The sequence below is a fragment of the Marmota monax genome, unplaced genomic scaffold (genome assembly GCF_021218885.2).
Source record: "Marmota monax isolate L192 unplaced genomic scaffold, Marmota_monax_Labrador192_F-V1.1 WCK01_AAM20220418_F8-fsc00012, whole genome shotgun sequence".
Taxonomy (NCBI): domain Eukaryota; kingdom Metazoa; phylum Chordata; class Mammalia; order Rodentia; family Sciuridae; genus Marmota; species Marmota monax.
Genome location: NW_026695227.1, coordinates 10,180,598 through 10,203,889, shown reverse-complemented (window position 1 = coordinate 10,203,889; position 23,292 = coordinate 10,180,598). Strand labels below are relative to the sequence as shown.

At 37.0% G+C, this 23,292-nt stretch overlaps 1 protein-coding gene across 1 annotated transcript; it reads left to right on the top strand.

Annotated features, from left to right (window-relative positions):
- Positions 1 to 12,502: 12,502 nt before the first annotated feature.
- LOC124087247 (nuclear speckle splicing regulatory protein 1) lies at positions 12,503 to 14,835 on the top strand. Its single transcript, XM_046436025.2, has one exon. It carries the CDS (start codon positions 12,593 to 12,595, stop codon positions 14,114 to 14,116), a length of 1,524 nt encoding a protein of 507 aa, XP_046291981.1. The 5' UTR covers positions 12,503 to 12,592; the 3' UTR covers positions 14,117 to 14,835.
- The last annotated feature ends 8,457 nt before the right edge of the window (positions 14,836 to 23,292 follow it).

Genomic DNA, 23,292 nt, shown 5'->3' with positions numbered 1-23,292 from the left:
AGAAGTGTATTCATGTATGAGCTAGCAAGCATACCAAAAAATTATAAAAACAATCATATAAAAATCCTAAAAAATAATGTTGATTAAAGTATATGTGATGGATATTTTCATATATTTCTGGTGGAGTTGATAATATTTAAACAAAACAAAAAATTTTGCAATATAGAACATTTATAACTTTAACACTGTAGTTAGTTCTGCTTTTGAGACTATATCCTAGTAGAAAAGATTCTTAAATAAGAAATGTGAGAAAAAGAAAGTCAAGTGGTTCATTTTCAAAATACAGTATTCAGCCTTAATTGGATCCAACTGTAGTAGCCATTCCCTTTTGCCTGCTCTAATTCTAAAATTAGCCAATCACATAGATTGTCCCAATTGGCATGAAGGGCAGTGCTGCACTGCGTTAAGCAGGCGGACTGCCTGACCAGTGCTTCCTAACCAGACTCTTGGTAGCATGCCCTTCTAGCAGAATCAAAGGTTTGCTTTGCCCACCCACTTTCAAGCACGAATTTGATTTCTTGAAGCAACTCCTTATTTCTAACCAGAAAGAAGCTATGAGCACAAATATATTAATTACAATGGTTTGTAAATAAAAGAAAATTAAAAATAATATAAATCCAATTATAGAGGAAAAGTACATTAAGTACAGTGTATTTACTGAACAGAACATTATGTTGTCATCAAAATTAATTTTTTATTTTTATTTTTTGATAGTGAGGATTGAACCCAGGGCACTTTACCACTAAATTATCTCCCCAACCTTTTTTATTTTATTTTTTATTGTGAGAAGTGGTTTCATTAAGTTGCTGCATGTTTTGTCAAGTTGCTCAGCCTGGCTTTGAACTTGCCATCCTCCCACCTCAGCCTCCTGAGCTGCTGGGCTTACAGGTATGAGCCATGCGCCTGGCCCAAAAAGATGTTTTCAAAAAATGAGTGCCAGCATAGAAAAATGTTTGTGGATAAATGGAAATACTTTCAAAGAAGTACAGTTCAAATACTGAAAATATTTTTAAAGGAATTCTAATAATTTATATAACTCGCTTTTAAAATTGTTAATAATCTTATATAATTTCATTCATATACCTAAGTGACATTTCCCACATCCTCTTATTTCCTTTTCTATTTTCTGCAAGCCCAATTATTCTGGAGTTTCTTATTTCAAATAACATTGTAATATTCTTACTTCCCCTTTTCTCAACTGTTCTTCCTCTCCAATCCCTCTCTAGATGATAAGAGTTTTTTTGTTGCTGTTATTTTGATTTTTGTGGTGCTAGGGATCAAACCTAAGGTCCACCACGTGCTAAGCAATTACCATTTATTTTTTAAATTGATCCAGATTAGTTTAGCTTTTCAGTTCTCACTATTTTTTTTTAACCTTGAAATCTGCATCTCAAAAGTCACTACAGTCTGACAAATAAGGGGTGGGGGTGAAGGCAGAGACCAGAAAGGCTAGAATGGAATAAACAAAGTCAGCATCCTCTCTTGTGGTAGAGGGAGGGTCAGTCCACATTAATTATTTTCGATCCTAGTTAGTGTAGTTATGAACAGGCTAACAGAATTTGAGATACCAAACACTGAAACAATATCAAATTTCAAATGTTGAAATTTCATACCAAATTCCAAATATTGAAACTTGGTATTCAAATATTGCTGTCAAACAGGTTTTTGTTTAAATATATCAGGTTGTGTGTACTTCCACCAGAAAAATTCATTAACATTGGGTATTTTCTTTCTTTGTCTTCCTTTTTTATGAGACTAACACAAAAAATAATGTTATTATTTACTTTTTATTTCTTAAAAGATAGGGTTTCACTATGTTTCCCAGGTTGGAGAACAGGGGCTATCCATCCACAGGCATGATCAGCACATGAACCCTGGTAGTCCCTTGCTCCTGGGAGGTCACTATATTGATGCACAACTTAGTGCTGACAGCCATCAGCAAAGGGCACTACAGTCTTGAATTCCTGGGCTCCAATGATTCTTTTGCCTCAGCCAATCAAGCAGATAAGATTATGATGCACATCACTATACCTGGTTCAAAAAAATTTACAATAATAACAACAACAATAATAACAATATAAGCAGTTATGCTAACATGTAAGGGACTAGACAGTTCTCCCACATAGAAGAGTGAAGATTCAACTGTAAAGATAAAAACTTCTTTTGAAACTGTGTCCTAGAACCCTTCCAATCACTTGCAGTCACTTGCTGAGTAAACAAGTGTGATGTCCGTACATCCTGGTCACATTGAGGGAAGAGATTGCTGGGGAGTAGCCAGCTGTTAATGGGGAATGTGTCAAGAGGAAAGAAAACAGAAGTTAGGGCTTTTAAGAATACTTAAAATTGCTTCCTTATTTTTGATTTTTAAAAATTTCCATTTCTAAGCATAATTGATATTACTTGAACCCTGCTGCTCTCTTTGATTAAATGAGAAAAGATTAATTGCTGCACTTTGCACCTCACTAGATACTTCCTGGGATATCCTGTTTTCTGTTAACTAGTTATTTAACAATCCAATTAAAAATCAGTAGAATTTTAAATATGTAGAATGAAGTCTGAAGAAGTCTTGGATTTGCTTTAAAATACTCTACCAACAAGAAGAAAAATGATGAGGGTAAGATGAAACCAGAATTGTAAAATAATGATAATTTTTAATTCAAGGGGTGCACATATGAGTATTCATTATACTAATCTCTCTCCTTTTGTGAATGTCTGAAATTTTTCATAATAAGATTAAAATCAGTAGTTATATGGAAGGCAATTTCAAAGTCTTATTTTTATTTATTACTAATATTAATTAATTTGCAGTACTGGGAATGGAACCTAGGGGTGTAAGGATCTCACGAAACGTTGGAGAAAGAGACCACCAAGTGACCACTCATGCAATTGGCAGAAGGGGGGGATTTATTGAACCAGCATGCTGGGGCTCCGTGCCCACTCAAGAAGGGAGAGCAGCTCAGAGCCCCGAGCAGGGGCTGAGCACTGCTTAAGTACACTTTTTGGGGAGGGTGGAGGGCTTTGTATACATCAGAACAAATCATCATGAGGCACGGGAAAACTGAATAACAACTCCTAAACATGATTGGTTCATTCATTGGCTGGAACAGGTCAGGCTGGAGTGATAGGTCATTCCTAAGGAGGGGGTTACATTTAAACTGATTGGTCCAGGCCCTGCAATGCCTACGTGGGACCACACAGAGCCCTTATTAAACAACCAATAGTCAGGGGAAATATTTACTGGGCAGTTCCAAGCATTGTCTCAACAGCTACAGAAATTTCAGGTTTTGCAGGTAGCATAGAATCCTAACAATACCTAATCCTTTACATTTTAACTCAGACCTTGCAGCTTAGAAACTTTACAACACCCGGTCTTTTACCCTTTAACTTTTACACTTTAACTTCAATTTCTTTTACCCTTACAGGGGCCTTGTTCATGCAAGGGCTTTACCGATGACTACTATTCTTTTTGTTTTGAACTCTATTTCTAAGAATCTTCACTAGCTTTTTCCCAAGACCCACCAAATTCTTCTTGCCTTCATATAACTCATATCCCTCAGTCTTGGAGTTAGCCTTAACACACTTTTCTTTCACAATTGTTCTTTTATTGATTCACTTGAATGGGAAAAAAAAAGTTTAAAAAGCTATGTAGGATTCAAGAGAAAAAGACTCTTAAGATCAAAAAGAATCTAAGAAGAACGAATAGCTGGAGTGATGGCAAGTAAAGACTGAAGACAAAGGAATGAACAGTTTTGAGCTCTATTTTATGTGCCAAGGCAGTATTATGAATATTTTACACTTAATAAGGTAAGCATTCTAGACATTCTTCTTCTTTTTTCCTTCAGAGCTGGGAATTAAATTCAGGGCTTTAAGCATGCCAGGAAGTGCTCTACCACTAAGCCACACCCAGCTAGCCTGCTTATTTATTTCTTGAAGAATCACTAAAATAGCCTTTTCTTTTCTTTTTATAAATTTAAGGCAGGTAGAATCCCTTGCTCTTTAAGGAGGGTATAGCAAAGGTTCCTGTGATTCTGAGGATATAACGCTGGTTACTAGGGCCAAAGTAGACCGATTTGCCTAAGGAGTTCACAGCTTTATGGGGGAAGGAAAAAAAATCCTAAATATTTTCTACTGAGATATTAATATACACCCTCTTTTAGACATGAAATTAGAGAATAATGCTGACAGAAAACGTAGGCTATTTTACCCAAGGGCCAGTGGTACGAATGGGCAGCATGTCTCCTAAGATTACCGTAGAGAGTTTATCTCTACTGGTAACTTATGGCACTCAAACCATACAAAACTAAGTAGGATAATAAATATTTTCCTACTCTTTTTCAACATAAAGAATTAATTGGGTCGGGGAAATTGAGGAAGGAGTTTGGCAATTTGAGGCCAGCTTAGGAAAACCCTGCCTCAGAATACAAAACAGAAAGGGCTAGGGATGCAGCTGAATGACAAAGTGTCCCTTTCAATCTCCAGTACCAAAATAAAAACAATAAAAAATAAAGAAAGAGAGAGAGAGATAAAAATCGAAAGCTCCGCCCTTGTCCCCCATGCCAATCAATGCCAATTTAATAAAGAGGACACAGTTTTAAGAAAAAGGAAAATGAAAACGAAGCTTTTTTGCTTTGCTAGCAAAGACTCGTTTCCGAAAGGCTGTGACTCCCTATCAAGAGGGGAGGGGGGGTGCCAGGGGGCAGGGGGGGCGGAGGGAATTAAAGGAACTCTTCAAGGGTTACATTCCAGGTGTGCTCTGATAGGGAGGATCCCAGGGCACCCTGTTGGCTATTGGGATTCATTTGTTAATTTGGGAGATATTCACTTCCCCATCCTTAGCAGGCATTTCCTTCCTGTAGTGGGTGTGTTCAAGAGCAATTAACTAGGGGAAGAAAAGATTACACTTTCTCCTTAATCTTGTTAGGGAGGGGGAAAGGGGAAAAGAGAGATTTTTTTTTTTTTTTTTGTAAAGATAGACCTTAAAGAGTGCTCTATTCAGAAGGTGAAGGGACCACTGTTACACACACACATACACAAAGAAAGAAAGAGGGAAGGGAGGGAGAAAGGGAATTAGTTCAGAGCTAGGAAAATAGCTCAATGGTAGAGCACTTGTCGAGCAATATGCAAGGCCCTGGGTTGGCTCTGGCACTGTTAAAAAAAAAATTAATTGGTATTTACATACTTCTCCTGAATAAGACTGAACTTCTGTGCCGCATTGAATGTTCCTCTACTTTAAAATGAAATTTTGATCTAAATTAGTTTTTTTTTATACCATACCTCTATTTAGGAAAATTATGTTTTAAATACTGTTGCCTGCATTTCAAGGAAAATAATTTGGAGTCAATTAAAGTGAAGTAAGAAGCATTCAAATCACATAAGATTTGCTCCATGGCCTCAGACTGGGTCATCCTAAGTCTTTTTCCCCTTGCCTCCATATCTGAATACGACTCACCATTGATTTCCCATCTCATGTCCCATTTTCCTCTTGAAACCTCACCAAGCATCTCACCCTGTAGAGATATTTTCTTCATCTGAATTCCTATCATATTTACCACTTATTTTCATACTCTTGTGAATGTATTTTAAGTATGTAAGCTAAAATGGAACTTAATTTGAGAGAAGTGATTGCCTTTTAAACCTCTCTGGACTTTATAAAGGGGTTAATGTTGTGTTTTACATGTAGGCTGTATGTTAGACTGAAACTCTAATTTGATTCGAACATTTGAGTTCTTCCCTTGGGCAGCTCTTTTTAGCTTAGTAACAGTCATGGGCAACTGGACATGAATCTTGGGGCTATTGTTGCTTTACCTAGCAACCAGGATAATACAGCCTCTGCAGATACGCCCTCATATAAACTGAAATCATATGTCAATATTAGAACTACTGAATAATTACCTGTGGTTTTATGTTCTCAGAAGGAGCCATTATTGCCTTTTCTAATCAAACATTTTGCTTTAATCACTGGAAACAAACATCTCTAAATTTTAAAAATTAAGTAATGAGGTCAGATATAGAATAACATAGCAACTAATAATATACCAAGAATAATATAGCAACTAACCACATACACATAGGCCAGATTTAATGAATGTTAATATTTAGTCCTTTATTTTAAGAAATAAAACATGACAGGATTTAAGCCTTCTGACTGCATTTTCCTCTTCCTTCCCTGGAAGAACTATTATCCTAAAGCTGATACATATACTATTTTTATCAATGGTTTTATATTTTTTATCATACATATTTATATCCATTAATGATATCTAGTATCATTCGGAATCTTCAGAAATATATTCTGCAAACTATTTTTTCATTAAAAATTAAAAGTTCATTAAAAATCAAATCAGCTTCTCAATTTTTTTTTAGTTGTTGATGGACCTTTAGTTTATTTACTTATGTATATGCAGTGCTGAGAATCAAACCCAGTGCCTCACATGTGAGGCACTCTGAGCTGCAACTCCAGCCCCAGCTTCTCAATTTTTTATTTTCTACCTTTTGCTCCTATTTTATTATTTTCTTACACTTATTGTTATTTTTTTCTACTTTCTTTAGCTTTGCTGTATTTTTTCTTTTTTAAAAAAATATTCCATGTGTGCTTGAAAAAATATACATATTCTTTAATTGTTGTGTATAGGTGTATAAAACATGGTTCAACCTTGTTAAATTGGATTACTCAAATATTCTACATCCTTTTGAAGTATTAGTCTGTTGGAGTTGTCAGTTTCTGATACAGCTATTGGAGACCTAACAAGTTTTTCTTGTATTCTTGAAACTATATTACTAGGAATATACTAATTCAACATTATTATAACTTTTAATAGGTAATCTTTTCTCATTATGCAGCATTAATTTTTTTATTTATATTTTTTAGTTATAGTTGGACACAACATCTTTATCTTATTTATTTATTTATTTATTTTTATGTGGTGCTGAGGATCTAACCCAGGGCCTCACACGTGCTAGGTGAGCACTCTACCGCTGGGCCCCAACCCTAGCCCACAGCATTCATTTTTAATGCTATTAATTTACTGCCTTAACTTTTTTTGTGTGTGTGTGGTGTTAGGGATTGAACCCAGGGCCTTGTGCATGCAAGGTAAGCACTCTACCAACTGAGCTATATCCCTAGCCGTGGCTTAAATTTTATTATATGTAGTTGATATTTCCTTTTTTTTTCTTGCTTCCTTCCCTTTGTGTGTGTGTGTGTGTGTGTGTGTGTGTGTGTGTGTGTGTGGCAGGGGTAGTGCTGGGATCAAATTCAGAGCCTCACACATGCTAAGTACATGCTCTACCACTGTTTTTCCTTTGTGTAGTATTTTTTTCTTGGCTAATATTTTCTTGTATAGCTAGTTCCATCATTTTGTTCTGTTTTAATACTATTCTGATTTGGGATATATCTCTTATAAGCAGCATTTAGTTGTATTTTTATGAATTTCTATTTTGAAATTATTTGAAATAATAAATTATTTTAGATTTGCAAAATTTTCGAAAATAGTAGAAAGACGTATAACTTTCACAAGGCTTCCCCAAGAATTTACATTTTATATAACCAAAATATAATTATCAAAATCAGGAAAGTAACAATGATATGATGCTATTAACTAACAGACTCATTTAAATTTCGTCAATTCCCCATTAATGTTATTTTTTTAACTTCAGGATTCAATCTGGGTCATACATTTCATTTAGTTGTCATGTCTCCTGTTTTTCTTTAATCTTGACAATTTTCGAGGCTTTCTTTGAATTTCATGACACTGACACTTTTGAAAAGTTGTGTATAGCTCTTTTATAGAATGTCCTCAATTTTGATTTATCTGATTTTTCCTCATGATGATATTCAGGTTGTGTTCTTTTTTGTAACAGGGATTGAACCCAGAGGTGTTTAACAACTGAGCCACATCCCCAGCTCTTTTTAATTATGTTATTTAGAGACAGGGTCTTGCTGGGTTGCTAAGTGCCTCGCTAAATTGCTGAGGCTGGCTTTGAACTGGCAATCCTCCTGCCTTGGTCTCCCATGCCGCTGGGATTACAGGCTTGCGCCACCACACATGGCCAGGTTGTGCATTTTTAAAAAAATTTTTTCTTTTTAGTTGCAAATGGACACAATACCTTTATTTTATTCATTCATTTTTATGTGATGCTGAGAACTGAACCCAGTGCCTTACACATGCTAGGCAAGCACTCTACCACTGAGTTACAACCCTGGCCCAGGTTGTGCATGTTTGACAAGACTAAAACATAAGTGATATTTTATCCTTCTCAGTGCATCCCACTGAGTTTATAATGATAACTTATTGGTGATATAGTTGTCAATAAGTATTTTACTTGGAGATACTTTTACTATGTAAATATCCAACTTTATAGCATACGTCTGTTGCTAATCTTAACATTCATTCATTGACAATACTTGTCTGAAACAGTTATTACTATGGTGTTTGTCAATGGTTACTTTCTATCTGCACCATACCTTTTACATTGATTTATTGGACTTTTATGGTAAAGAAGAGCTTTCTCTTCTCCATCTGTAGTATAATAAGATATATTCTCCTGGTATAAAACTCCCCAAACACTTAGAATTTCCTGAGTGAAGGAGTGTCTTTTGTTCTAAGGAGACAACTCTTGGAAGGCCCCTAGACAGTCTCAGGATGGTTGCCAGAAAGACCAAACTTTTGTTAGAAGCTTGAAACTTTTTGTATTATCTCCAACCTTCAGGGAGGGGAGAAGGGCCGGAAATTGTGTTAGTCACCAATGTCCACAGTACCTCTGCAATTAAACCTCCCTAAACAACTTTAAAGACAGCTTTCAGAGGGCTGGGGCTGTAGCTTAGTGGCAGAGTTCTTGCCTAGCACATGTGAGGCACCGGGTTGGATCCTCAGCACCACATAAAAATAAATAAATAAAATAAAGGTATTGTGTCCATCTACAACTAAAATAAATAAATAAATAAATAAATAAATAAACAAACAAATAAATAAAAGGTGGCATCATTCAGGGAGCTTCTAATGTGCTAGAGACTCACAAGACTGAGGCTCCTATACTTGGGACCCTTTCATACCTCACTTTATTATCTCTTCATCCAGCTATTCATTTGTCACCTTTATTATAAAAGAAAAGAGGTGGTTTGGTGGAAACCAGCATTTGAAGATATAATAAATATTTCAGAATTAAATGGAGTCATAAGTCTTGAAAATCATAGTGTACTGCAAAGTCCCAAAATAATCTATGGTCATAGTAAAGGAAAAGTATCCTTTCAATTCTTTCAAAAGTAAAAAAGGAATGAAATGCAGCTGTAAAAAAGATTTTTCTCTATATATTAATATAGAACAATTTCCAAGATAACTTTGTTTTCTGAAGTCCTATAATTGCTTACTTCACAAATATCTATATATATTTTTTTAATATTTATTTTTAGGTGTAGATAGATACAACACAATACCTTTATTTTTATGTGGTGCTGAGGATCGAACCCGGGTCCCGCCTGTGCTAGGTGAATGCTCTACCACTGAGCCACAATCCCAGCTCCTCTATATGATATTTGCAAATACATTATTTTAGGTTTAGTAACAGAAACTACACCTTGTTTCTTTTCTTTTTTCTTCTTTTTTTTTTTTTTTCCGGTACTGGGAATTGAACCAGAAGGAGTTTATCATTGAGCTACTTTCCCAGTTCTTTTTATTTTTTATTTTGAGATAGGGTCTTGCGAGTTTGCTGAGACTGGCCATGAACTGACCATCCATCCCTGTGTGTGTGACACCATGCCCCACCCTGTTTATTTCTGAAGGTAAACCACTGGTAGAAAAGATACTTCAGCTGGTAGTGCATACCTGTAATCCCAGCAACTCAGGAGGCTGAGGTAGAAGCATCACAAGTCTGAGACCAGCCTCAGCAATTTAATGAGACCCTTCTTTATTATAAAAAATACAAAGGGCTGGGGGTGTAGCTTGTGGTAAAGTGTCTATGGGAATCAATCCTCAGTAACTCCCACCCTCTAAAGAAGAAAAAAAAATGGAAAGAAAGAAAGAAAGAAAGAAAGAAAGAAAGAAAGAAAGAAAGAAAGAAAGAAAAAGATAATGCTAAGTGAAGTTAGCCAATCCCCAAAAAACAAATGCCGAATGTTTTCTCTGATATAAGGAGGCTGACTCAGTGGGATAGGGAAGGAGAGCGTGGGAGGATTAGATGAATTCTAGTTAGGGAAGAAGAGTGGGAGGAAAAGGGAGGGGACAGGGGATTAGCAAGGATGGTGGAATGTGATGGACATCATTATAAGTACATGTATGAAGACTCAAATTGGGTGTCAACATACTTTATATATAAACAGATATGAAAAATTGTGCTGTATATGTGTAATAAGAATTGTAATGCCAAACAAACAAAACAAAACACACACAAAAAAAACCCCAAAGTACATATATAAAGGCATGAGTTGGCATGAACTTACTCTATATACAAAGATATGAAAAATTGTACTCTAGTAGTAAGAATTGTAATGCATTTTGCTGTCGTGTATTTAAAAAAATAAAATCAATAAAACTAAAAAAAAAGAAAAGAAAAGATACTTCAATATAAAGTTGCTTAAAAATGTAGTTCTTTAGTGTTCTCATATTAGGCTAAGTTTTCTGGCTGGCTTTTCTATACAATCATCAAATTGTCAAGATTCCTCCCATCCTCTGTCTCTACCATTGCCTCGAGCAAGCATTCTTAACCATTTTCCTGCATGGACTTCTTTGGTACTTTATTCAAGTATTTGGACTCTCAGAATAACTTAATGAATAAAATGGTTTCAAGGGAAACTAATTATAATGGATTGTGGTTATCAAAATATAAATATACTTCTTAACTCATTAAACAATACAATCTAGGCAATGGGTCTAATAACTTCCATAATTTTGAAGAAGGATTTGAGTCATAAATGACATTTGAAAAAATCATAATTTGATGTGAAGACATTATTTTGGGTGGCAAATTCATAAATGTTGCTAATACTCCAATGTGGTTTGTTGTCTACATCATAATTGAAAAAACATTGATTTTAGCTAAACACTTTTGAATATAAGGAAGTAATATTTTCCCACCCAAGTTCATGAACCTAAAGTTAAGAATCTCTGCGTAGGGTGTCTCTATGGCTTGAAGCTGAGTCACAAGTGGCTTGGTGTTCCTACTTACAGAAAGAGGAAGGGCATAAAGTGCATACTCAGTATTTTGAATCTCTGTTCTTAAAGTGTAGTGGATTATTCCTTCATAAGGACCTAGGCAATGCCACATCTAGCTACAGCATAAACCCAGTCTTTAAATATAATTGTGTTATATTAATTTTGGTAAGCAATTAGCGGCCTTCTCCATGCTCCATATAAAAAATATTTTAGCAAATTTGATTATCAATCAATAAATAATAAATAATATTTATCAAAACAGATAAATAAGAGGGTAGATTTCCTTAAGAATTTCTTTGACATACAAACATCATTCATGTGCATTTTAAACATGTTGATAGATCTTAATAACATAAAATATACTTCTAAGTTGTAAGCCTAAAGCAAATAACTTAACTAGGTTAGAATCTTGGAACTGCCACAAAGCTGTGAATTAAGTAAGGTTTATTTCAATCTTTACAACCTTCTCATTCATATTCAATTTTTAAAACATCCTCTCTCTTTTTTTCCCATTTTGTAGATTTGGATCTTTAAGCCTTGGTCTATTTCCAATGTTTTATTTTGAAAAATTTCAAACATACAAAAAAGTTGAAAAAACAGTGTAATGAATACCATGTAAACTTTTCATCTAGATTAAATAATTGTTAATTGTTGATATTTTGCCACATGTGTGCTCTCTCTCTCTCTCTCTCTCTCTCTCTCACACACACACACACATACATACACACACACACACACACACACACACTGAACATTTCTAATCTGAAATTCAAAATGCTCCAAATTCTGAAACTTTTGAATACCAACATGATACTTCAAATGGAAAAATTTGACACCTGACCTCATATGATAGGTCATAGCCAAAATGAAGGTGCAATAAAATTTTTGTACAAAATTACCTTCAGTATTTGTATATAAACCGTGTATGAAACATAAATGAATTTCATGTCTGGATTTATGTCCCATATCAAGATATTTTGGGGCTGGGATTGTGGCTCAGTGGTAGAGCACTCGCCTAGCACAGGCAGGACCCGGGTTCGATCCTCAGCACCACATAAAAATAAAGGCATTGTGTTCTGTCCATCTATACCTAAAAAATAAATATATATTTTTTAAAAAGATATCTTATTACAAGTATTCAAAAATCTGAAATCCAAAACATGGATTTGGATTCCAAAATGCTGGTCCCAAGCATTTCAGGTAAGGGACATTGAACATGTACATAATATATATGCAATCATGTATTGCATAATGTTTTTGTCAATGAAAGAACACAATACCACAGGGTCTCATAAGAGTATATTATCTAGTGACATTGTGACTGTCTTGGTTTGTGTAAGAATATTCTGTGGGGCCACGTTCAGCGGAGACAGGAGCAAGATGGCGATTCCGGGTAGGCAACCTCCGTGAGTGAAAGCCTTCAGAGAGAAGCTGCTAAGAAGCAAGCCATGAAACAGACCAAACTGGAAATTCAGAAGGCCCTTGCAGAAGATTCTACTGTGTATGAATATGACAGTATTTATGATGAAATGCAGGAAAAAAAGGAGGAAAATAATCCCAAATTGCTTTTGGGAAAAGATCAGAAGCCAAAATATATTCATAACTTACTAAAAGCAGTTGAACTCCGAAAAAAGGAACAGGAAAAAAGAATGGAAAAGAAAATACAAAGAGAACGAGAAATGGAAAAGGGAGAATTTGATGATAAAGAGGCATTTGTGACATCTGCTTATAAAAAAAAATTGCAAGAGAGAGCTGAAGAGGAAGAAAGAGAAAAGAAGGCTGCTGCACTTGAAGCACGTTTGGATGTAACCAAACAGAAAGACCTCAGTGGATTTTATAGGCACCTATTAAATCAAGCAGTTGGAGAAGAGGAAGTACCTAAATGCAGCTTTCGTGAAGCTAGTTTTGAAAGGACTGGAATAAAGGAAGAGAAATCAAGAGGTTACTCTGATGAAGTAAATTCAGAGAACAGAGTACTACAGGAGAAATGCATTATCCAGACTGGTGTAAAGAAGGAGGAAAACCCAGATGCAGACAGTGACTTTGATACCAAGAGCAGTGAGGATGATGAAATTGAAGAAAACAAAATGAACTGCCGAAGGCCAAAGGTCATAGAGACCTCTAGGAATTACTCCAAGCATCACAGGAATCAATCCCACTCACTGTCATCTAGTGAAGAAAGAGGACATGGTTCCAGACACCACACCAAAAGTTCCAAGTCAAGAGGGCATGAGAAGAGGGAAGATCCACACCAAGAGAGGCAGTCCAGAGACCAAGAGAATTATTATACTGACCGTGACCACCAAAAACAAAAGGATTCTCATAGGCACAGAGAGGCCAGTCATAGAGATTCCCACTGGAAGAGGCATGAACAAAAAGATGCATCAAGGGGAAGAGATCAGAGAGAAAGAGACGATAGAGAATGGAAAAGGGGGAGAGAGAGGGAGAAATATTCCTCTAGAGAACAAGAAAGAGATAAACAACAAAATGATCATGACCGATACATTGAGAGAGGAGGAGAGAAGGAAGAGAAAAGCAAAACAAAGAAGGAACACATGAAAATAAGGAAGGAAAGATATGAAAATAATGATAAGTACAGAGATAGGGAAAAACAAGAGGTAAGTGTTCAGCCTTCAGAAAGAAATCGAGACAGACGGGAAGGCAGCCCAAATTCTAAGGCAAAAGATGAGTTTCTTGACCATGAAAGATTCAGCAAAATAAGAAACATGGAAAAGGACAAAGAAAGAAGAAAAGACAAACCCTCTAGTTCTGAAACACCACTGGGAGCAAAACACAGACTCACAGAGGAAAGGCAAGAACAGGACAATGAACAAGAGAGACCACCTGAGGCAATGAGCAAGTTTGCAAAGCGGAACAAAGAGGAAACTGTAATGTCAGCTAGAGACAGGTACTTGGCCAGGCAAATGGCACGGGTTAATGCAAAGACCTATATTGAAAAAGAAGATGATTGATGGCTGCTCCCAACAGGAAGATCTGTGGAAGAACAAAACATTGTTAACTCCTGGAATTTGCTTTGTAAAGGCATAAAGAAATATATTAGGAGTGGCTTGGGAAGGTATTTTTAAACATAATCCAAAATTCACTTTTTTATTTAGGTTTAAATTAGAAGTCAGTCTTTTTATCTTGAATGTTTAGCTGAATTTATATATATATATTTCCTTGTTAATAGCACATTCTTGATTGTATGCAAGAACCATGAGTGTGTACCAACCCCCCCCCCCCCAGGTTCTTAGAGAGGAAAATTGGCTCTATACAACTATTAAAAAATAAACAACTGGGGCTGGGTTTGTGGCTCAGTGGTAGCGCGCTTGCCCCACACGTGCAAGGCTCTGGGTTCGATCCTCAGCACCACATATAAATAAATAAAATAAAGTTATCATGTCCAACTACAACTACTAAAAATAAATATTTAAAAAAAATAAAAATAAAAAAAATAAACAACTCTCCTAATAATGTAGCTTTTGTTGCAGGATATGTTTTGTTTTATAAATATTTTAGATAAAAATATGTTAGTTTGATAAGTATAATAGAGGAAATTGTGACTTTTTATGTTCTGAAATTTGTAAAAAAGTGTAAAATATGTATCATGCATCTTGTTTAACTTCTTGACCTACAACATACTTGACTAAATGAAAATAAAAATAATGATATGCCTGTACTTTTAATTCATGCTTTTATGTTTAAAGTAATTTCATTTATGTCACAATTCCTCTTTTTGTTTAGTAAAAATCACTTTACTTTGTAATTCTGAAAAAAAAAAAAAGAATATTCTGTGATGTTTGCACAATAACAAAATTACCTAATGAAACGTTTATCAGAACATAGCCATGTAGTAATAAGACTAATAACTTTGGTTATATGTACACACATTATATAATTTTCTAAACAATTCAAAAGTAAGTTAAAGGTAATATGAAACTTTATTCCTAGATACTTCATCATGAATCTTCTAAGAATAAGGACATTCCCCCACATAACTACAATGTTACCACTTTTTAGGAAATTAACAATAACTCCATATCTCTAATATCCATTCAATATTTAAAATTTCTCAAATTAAAAAAATGTTTTCTATAGTAGTTTTGTTCCAATATGCTTCTTTCAGTTTGATAATTGATCCTATATTTTATTTAGTTCCTGTTTTGTTTTGTTTTTTTCTTTTTCTTTTTTCAGTACTGAGGATCAAAACCAGGGTTTCTTGAATGTTAGGCAAGCAGTTCACCACTGGGCTACATCCCCTGCCCCAGTCTTGACAATTTTAAATGAAACTCCTTTTGCACCAAAGTATTATCTTCCTTTTTTCTAGAACTTTTATTTTTACTTGTGGAACACTGTATACAATTTAGACAAAGAAAGGGAGAAATAAGATTTATTTTTATTTATTTATTTATTTGTAATTGGACACAATATTTTTATTTGTTTGTTTTTATGTGCTGCTGAGGATTGAACCTAGCACCTTGCACATGCTAAGCAAGTGCTCTACCACTGAGCCACAACCTCAGCCCCAAGATTTATTGTTTTGTTTGTTTGTTTGTAGTGCTGGAGATTAGCAAGCACTCTGCCACTGAGCTACATCCCCAGCCCAATAATTAATATTTTAATTATAAGAAAACAATCACATTTATTGAACTCCTACCATGCAATGGCTCAGTGCACTTATTGCTGCAATAATGCTACAGAATAAATCATCCCCATACTCAGCGGCTTAGATCTACAAGCATTTACCTTCCCCCTACAGGTCTGTGAATTAGTTGGTTACTCCTTGGTCATGTCAGATAAGAAGCTTACCTCGGGCCTCTGGGTTCCAGGTTCCAGATTGCTAGTTGAGTTGAGGTGTGTTCTGTGTGTTTCCACAGTAACTACCTGGGTTACTTCACTGAAGCACAAAGCAAGACAAACTTTACAAGCACACTTAGAGCCCATGCTTGTTTCCATTCATATTTTATTGGATAAAGCAAATGATATAGCCAAGCCCCACGTCAATGGAGTAGTGAAATAGAGCACACTGTCAGTTGGAAGGCAAGTGCAGTGAATATTTGCTGACATCAGTTTAATCTATTACATAAGACTTCCAGGAAGAAGAGCGCAAAACGGAAGAAAAAAGTATAAGCTCCAACCAGGTACAGGGATGCACACTTGTAAACCCAGTGATTTGGGAGGCTGAGGTAGGAGGATCTGAAGTTTGAGGCCAGCCTGGACAACTTAGTGGGACCCTATCTCTAAAAAATTAAAAGGGCTGGGATTGTAGCTTAGTGGTAGGGAACATCCTGGGTTCAATCACCAGTACTGCAAAAAAAAAAAGCTCCCAAGGGGTAGGAGAAAAGCTTAATTTTGTTTATGGTTAGAGATAGAAGAGGAGGAATAGGCCTCTCAAAACACCATCAAAAAATAATATAGAGGAGCACTATGTGTGATAAGGATAGTGATGAAATGCAACAAGATATCATATACACATACATTGATACTGGTGAGAAAATTCATGATCAACAAATAAGAGGAAAATTAAAATTTTATTTGATTATATATGATGAATAATGGCTATTTGTGTAAGTTCTTACCTCCAATGAATCACATTCTTTAGGTACCTAAGTAATCATCAAATATATCAAATTGTGTTATTTTAATTATAGCATAAAAACTTATAAGCCAAGTGTCCACAGATTTTTGTCATGTAATCTGATTTTTTGCTGATAATTAGAGAGATGCATGATCTGCTCTTAGGGTAAAAGCAGAGGGAATAGAAATAAAAGAATACATTTAAAGGTGTTTTGCAGAAGTTATTTATCCTCCCAACCCCCACCCCCATTTCTCTTCTGTTTTTTTTTCAGAGGAGTTCTTGCTATATTGCCAGGTCTTGAATTTGTAATCCTTCTGCCTCTGTCCCTTAAGTTACTGGGATTGTAGGTATGTACCATAGTGCCTGATGTTTATAGAAATTACTAATGGAAGATAGGAAATAATAGGATATGGGCTTAAAGAATATGTTTGAACCCAAGATATTATCATATACAAGTCCATATAACTTCTTGAATAGTACAGTCAACAAAAGCAAGTAAATGTTAAGGGGTTTGCTAAGGTTGGGACCTGGAATATCCCCCAAAGGCTCATGTGTTAAAAGGCTTGGTTCCCAGGGTGGTGCTATTGAGAGGTGGTAGAAACTTTAAGATGTGAGGAAGGCCTAGCCAGGCACCATGGCACACATCTGTAATCCCAGCAGCTTGGGAAGCTGAGGCAGGAGGATCACAAGTTCAAAGTTCAGCCTCAACAATGGCAAGATGCTAAGCATCTCAGTAAGACCCTGTCTCTAAATAAAATACAAAATAGGGCTGGGTATGTGACTCAGTGGTTGAATGCCCCTGAGTTCAATCCCCAGTACCCCACCAAAAAAAAAAAAAAAAGATGTGAGGCCTAGTGGGAGATTGGTTTGTTATCGGGGGTATGACCTTAAAGGGGATCATGAAGCCCTACTCTCTTCCTCTTTTCCTTTTTCTTCTTGGTGATAAAATGAGCAGTTTTACTCCCTCACATATTCCCACCATGTGATCTTGCCATTTTGTCATATGTCCCAAAGAAACAAGATCATAGTCCTTGTCACAGTCCCAAAGAAACAAGATCAACCAGTCATAGACTGTAAACTCTAAAACTGAACCAAACTGGTTAGGCGGGTAGCTCAGTGGGAGTGAGCTTGCCTAGAATGTACAAGGTCCTGTGTTAGATTCCCAGCATGGCAAAAATAAAACTGAGCCAAAATAAATCTTTTCTCTTTTTAAGGTAGTTATCTCAGGTATTTTGTTATTGTGATGGAAAGCTAACTAACATAGTGTCTGAGAGATGGTCTCCAAAGATGGTTACCAGCAATTCCTTTCTATCCTATACAAACATGCTGTTCCTCCCATCCAGAGGAGAAGTATTTTTATTCTCTCCTTAAATCTGATGTATTTTTGGATGTCTTTTTGTTTTGTTTTGTTTGCAGTGCTGGGGATCAAACCCAGGGCCTCACATAATGCTGTGGTAGCACTTTACCACTTTGCTATATCACCAGCCCTTTGTGATTTGTTTTGACCAGTGAAATATGGCAAAATTTATATGGTACAATTGTGGGCCTTTCTTTTAAGGAATCATGTTAAATATTTCAGCTTCAGGGGAACTCTCAGCAGAATGTAATCATACGGGTAACCCTAGCTAATGCCATGTTGGCAGTTACCATTCAACTGAGTCTAGACAACACAGAGAATCATGAAAAAGTACAGTGTTATTTCAAGCTAATACATTTTGGGATGGTTTGGTTTTCTTCAATAGACAGAAACTGGCATTGGGTGTGGAAGTCAGCCATAACAATAACCTTAAAATACATAGCAATGACTTTTGGACCAAGTGGTGGACAGAGAATAGAATGTGAGAAGACTGTGGAAGTGGACCGGTAAGGCAGTGAGGAAGCAGTTGATAAGTACTAGAAAGAACAAAAGTAACAATAGTGGAAGCCAGAGAGGCACCAAGGGAAATTATTATTATTGGAGATTAGGAAAAAGAAACCTCAAGTATGTAGTAACAGAACAATCAGTAAGCTGGTCATCTGTAACAACTGACTTAAGAACTGAATTATCCAACATAGATCTACTGATGATCTATTATGTTCTGGACATTAGGCTAGGGATTAGGGGATAAGTGAGTGTTACAAGATGACAAGTTTAACAGTTTTCTGAATAATCCTGAAAGTATTGGTATCTTCTAGCAATTAAAGGTGGTAGGGCTATTTCTCTACACACACCCCACCCTTCCCTTTGATATCAGTTATATCCCATTGAACTTATTGATCTGTTTATGGAGATTTCCAGGCAGGATGTTGATTCCAATTGGTTTCTTTTAGGAACAGCATATGATAATATATTAATAGAAAGGTGAGAGTGGAAAAAAAAAAAAGGATTGTTCAGATTTAAAACAAAATTTAGAGGGCATAAAGGATCCCAGGCTATTTTTCTAGTGGGCAAAAAAAAAAATTCTAAAAACAAGAAAAGTCTCCAGGGAACAGTTCAAGTCCAGAGTTCTGCCAGTAAATCTGTGAAGATAAGAGCATACTGTAAGACCCTCTGGTGACTTGTAGATCCTTAGAGATTTATAGAAGGGATTTTTAGAATTGTAAAACCATTATCATGTGGCAACCAATAGGCTCCAAATAGAGAGAGGTCTATATTGAAAAAAAATTATCAAACTTGCTTTCAAGGCATGAAGTGAAAAAGGTTTATATAAAACTTCCAGCCAGGATTCATGGTGCTCACCTATAATCCCAGTTATCCAGGAGGCTGTGGTTGGACAACCTCAAATTTAAGGCCAGCCTGGGCAACATAGCAAAACCCTATCACCCCCTAAGAGAATTGCCCTAAAATCACCATTAAAAGCACTATCATCTCATACTGAAGGACAGAGACATTCAAAGAAGTCTCTGGGCCCAATTACTAACCACAGAGAATGATTTATAGAAAAGGAATGAAAATTTAGGTGTAACAAAGATCTCACAGTAGATAATGACAAGAAATCAACAGAACAATGAATTTGGAAAACTCCTAGAGAAGAGAACTGGGATATGTCCTTAGAATTGGGGAAATGTGCTATAGGAAGTGGCCAGATGTCAGATTGTTAAGTAAGCATTAGTGACTACTACGTGTCTTTCATTTTGCTTTTAGAACATGAGTTTGTATTATGGTTATTCTTTTCTCACCAATGTATTTTGTGTATGGCCAGAGGGGAGGAGGGATGAAGGTGGAAATGTTTTTAATTCACACTTCTTCAGATCAAAATGAACTGAACCTGAGAATCTTATCTACATCTAAACCTAACACAGATGAAAAGATCCTAGACTTCGAGCTAGCAAAGAATGGGATGAGATTTGGGTAGAGAGGTGCATGTATCTTGCATGTGAGAGAAAGGCACATGCTCACAGTCCCACTTGGAGGATCCCAAGTTCAAGCTCAGCCTGGGCAATAGAGTGAGTCTTTCTTTAAAAAAAAAAAAAGTTGTTACCAGAGGGTAGACTATGATAGATTAGTTCTAAAGATACCTGCCAACAATTTCTCCCACCCCTGCCGATGAGTGTCCCTCTACCACTCAAAGAATAGAAACTAATTCCCCAACAGTTTGGGCTCAAGAGTGACTTCCTATAAGTTATAGAATATATTTGAAGTGACACTTTGAAATACCAAGCACAGGTCCTATGAAGCTTCTGCTTTGGGGGGAATGAGCTGCCAAATAAATTTGCTTGGGTCAGTCTCACTGAATAGTGAGAGACCAGGATTTTAAGATAAAATTCTTTCCTTGCATCTCTCTCTGCCAAGGCCCCAGACATATGGGGGAATCCATTTTGGGTAGTTTAACCCCAGTTTAGCTCCCAGATGTACCAGTGACTTCAGGTGACACTATATGAAGCAGACATAAGCCATTACCACTAAACCCTACTCACACTGCAGAACAAATGTCTTTAAAAGCCACTAAATTGTTGGGTTGGTTTATTACACAGCAATAAATAACCAAAACAGTATAATTGAGACCTTTTGGGAGAAGGTGCATTTCAGGAAATCAGACAGTGGTGTGTGTGTGTTGAGAGCCACAGCCGAAGGGGCCCCAGCAAACTTCCAGCTGCCAGCAAACTTCCAGCTGCTGGCTGATGATTGGCTCACAGCAGCCCCAGCAACATCTAGCTGATTGGCTCCTCTGCGGTGATGCTCATTGGGCTGTTTCCCTGCCCTTTCAGACCACGGAGCTGCTCATTGGGGGACTTTTTTGGCTCCGCCCATGTGACCCAGCCAATCGGCCTCAAGAGCAGGAGGATTGTGGGAGGTGGAGAGAGGCTTGTGTTGGAGAGAGAGGCTTGTGGGAAGCCGGTGGTGGCAGTTGGGGCTCTGAGGGTTTTTCCTGAGAGGCTGTTTTGTTTGGCGTGTGTGGTTCTAAAAATAAAGTTAGTTTCTTTTGACAAGTGGCTCCTGATTGTGCCCAGCCAGACTGCGGCATTTGGTGGCTCGCACGGGGAGCGACTGAGGGTAAGTGAAACTGCTTGCCCCTGAGGGCAGGGCGAGAGGATGGGTAGCCATTTTAAGATTCTTCTTTTGTTATTTTGTTTCACTTTTGTTTTAAGTTGCCTGTCCCTGGAGATGTGTAAGATGGAAGAAAAACCGTTCACATCTGAGGAACAGATAAGGAGAAAGGACAGATGGACATTTCAGGAGGCTATTATAATGATTTTGTGTTGTTCCAATTTTGTTTCACTCTGTTTCAGTTTTGTTAGGCGTTATCTTGTTGGGTTGTATTATAGTAGAAATATGGGATCAGAAATTAGTAAAAAACAAACTGAAAGAGTGTTAAGTAAATTGTTAGAGGAAGGAGGCATCTCAGTAAAATCAAGAACTGTCAGGGCATACGTTGATACAATACAAAAATGTAGCCCATGGCTTTTTAAGGAGGACTTAAGGGACTCTGCCAGTTGGCACATTGCCATTGTGGACGTTGGTATCTTGTTTGCTTAGTCCAAAACCTTCAGTTCAGACAAAGGTAGAGGAAGGAGAAGACATATTGATTCAAGTAAAAGAGAAGGTCTCTCAAGTTAGTCAGAAAGAGGAAAAAAATCAAGTAAAAGAGAAGGTCTCTCGAACTAGTCAGACAGAGGAAAAAATTCAAGTAAAAGAGAAGGCCTCTCAAGCTAGTCAGACAGAGAAAGAAAGTGTAAAGCAGAAAAAGCCATCAGGGGGAAAGTTAAAACAGGAGACTGCTACTAACACCTTTCTATCACCAGAGGGTGTAAGTGTCCAACCAACAGCACCACCTCTACAGGAGACTGCTACTAATACTTTTCTATCACCAGAGGACGTAAGTGTCCAACTAACAAGGCCACCTCCATATGCTGGGAGGCCCCCAACCCCCGCAGTTGATAGTTGGGATCCTGAGACAAGATCTCAAATATTAACATGCCCTGTATTTGAGGCAGGAGGGCAGCGAGTTTACCGTGTTTTAAATTTCAAAACAGTGAAGCAGCTAAAAGAGGCTGTAACAACCTATGGTCCTCAAGCACCCTTCACTGTAAGCATGGTCGAATCCATTAACAACTTGAACATGACGCCAGCAGATTGGGCTAATATGTGTAAAGCTGTGCTAAATGGAGGACAATACCTGTTATGGAAGGTTGCCAATGAGGAATTTTGCAAGGAGACGGCTAGGCGAAATGCAGCAGCTGGTTATCCTCAGAGAAATCTAGATATGTTGTTAGGAAAGGGACCTTATGAGGATCAGCAGCAACAAATTGCATATGATCCTGGTGTATATGCACAAATTGCTGTAGATGCAATTAAGGCATGGAAGACTTTACAAGGACATGGAGGTTTACAAGGTCAATTATCTAAGGTAATACAAGGAGCTAATGAACCTTATGCTGAATTTGTAGATAGGCTTATTCAAACAGCTACCAGAGTTTTTGGGAATACAGAACAAGCAATGCCATTACTAAAACACCTGGCTTATGAGCAAGCGAATCGTTGGTGCAGAGATATCATTAGACCATGGAAACATGAAGATTTAAACACATATATTAAATTATGTAGAGACATTAATGAACAAGAGCAAGTCGTGGCAGCTGCAGTAAAACAGGCTTTAGATGCCAGAGACATTAATGAACAAGGGCAAATTGTGGCAGCTGCAGTAAAACAGGCTTTAGATGCCAGGCCAAGAACATGCTACAATTGTGAACAAACAGGACATTTTAAAAGGAATTGCCCCATTGGAGGAGGGTTTAACAAAACTAGGTATCAAAGGAGTAGAATACCAGGTATTTGCCCACGATGCCGTAGAGGGAGACATTGGGCTAATGAATGCCGTTCTCAAACCACCATAGAGGGTACTCCATTATCAAAAAACGAACAAGGACCAGGTGTTTATCCACGATATCGTGGAGAAAGGCATCGGGCTCCATTGCCAAAAAATGGACAGGGGGACCCAATGCTCCAGGGCCCAAAACCACAAATATACGGAGCACTGGAGGAACCCAGCAACCCCATCAGGGTAGTGCCCAGGACACATTGTCCATCAGATCCCTCATCAGACAAACCAGAGGGAGAACAGGGTTGGACATCTGTGCCTCCGCCAGAGC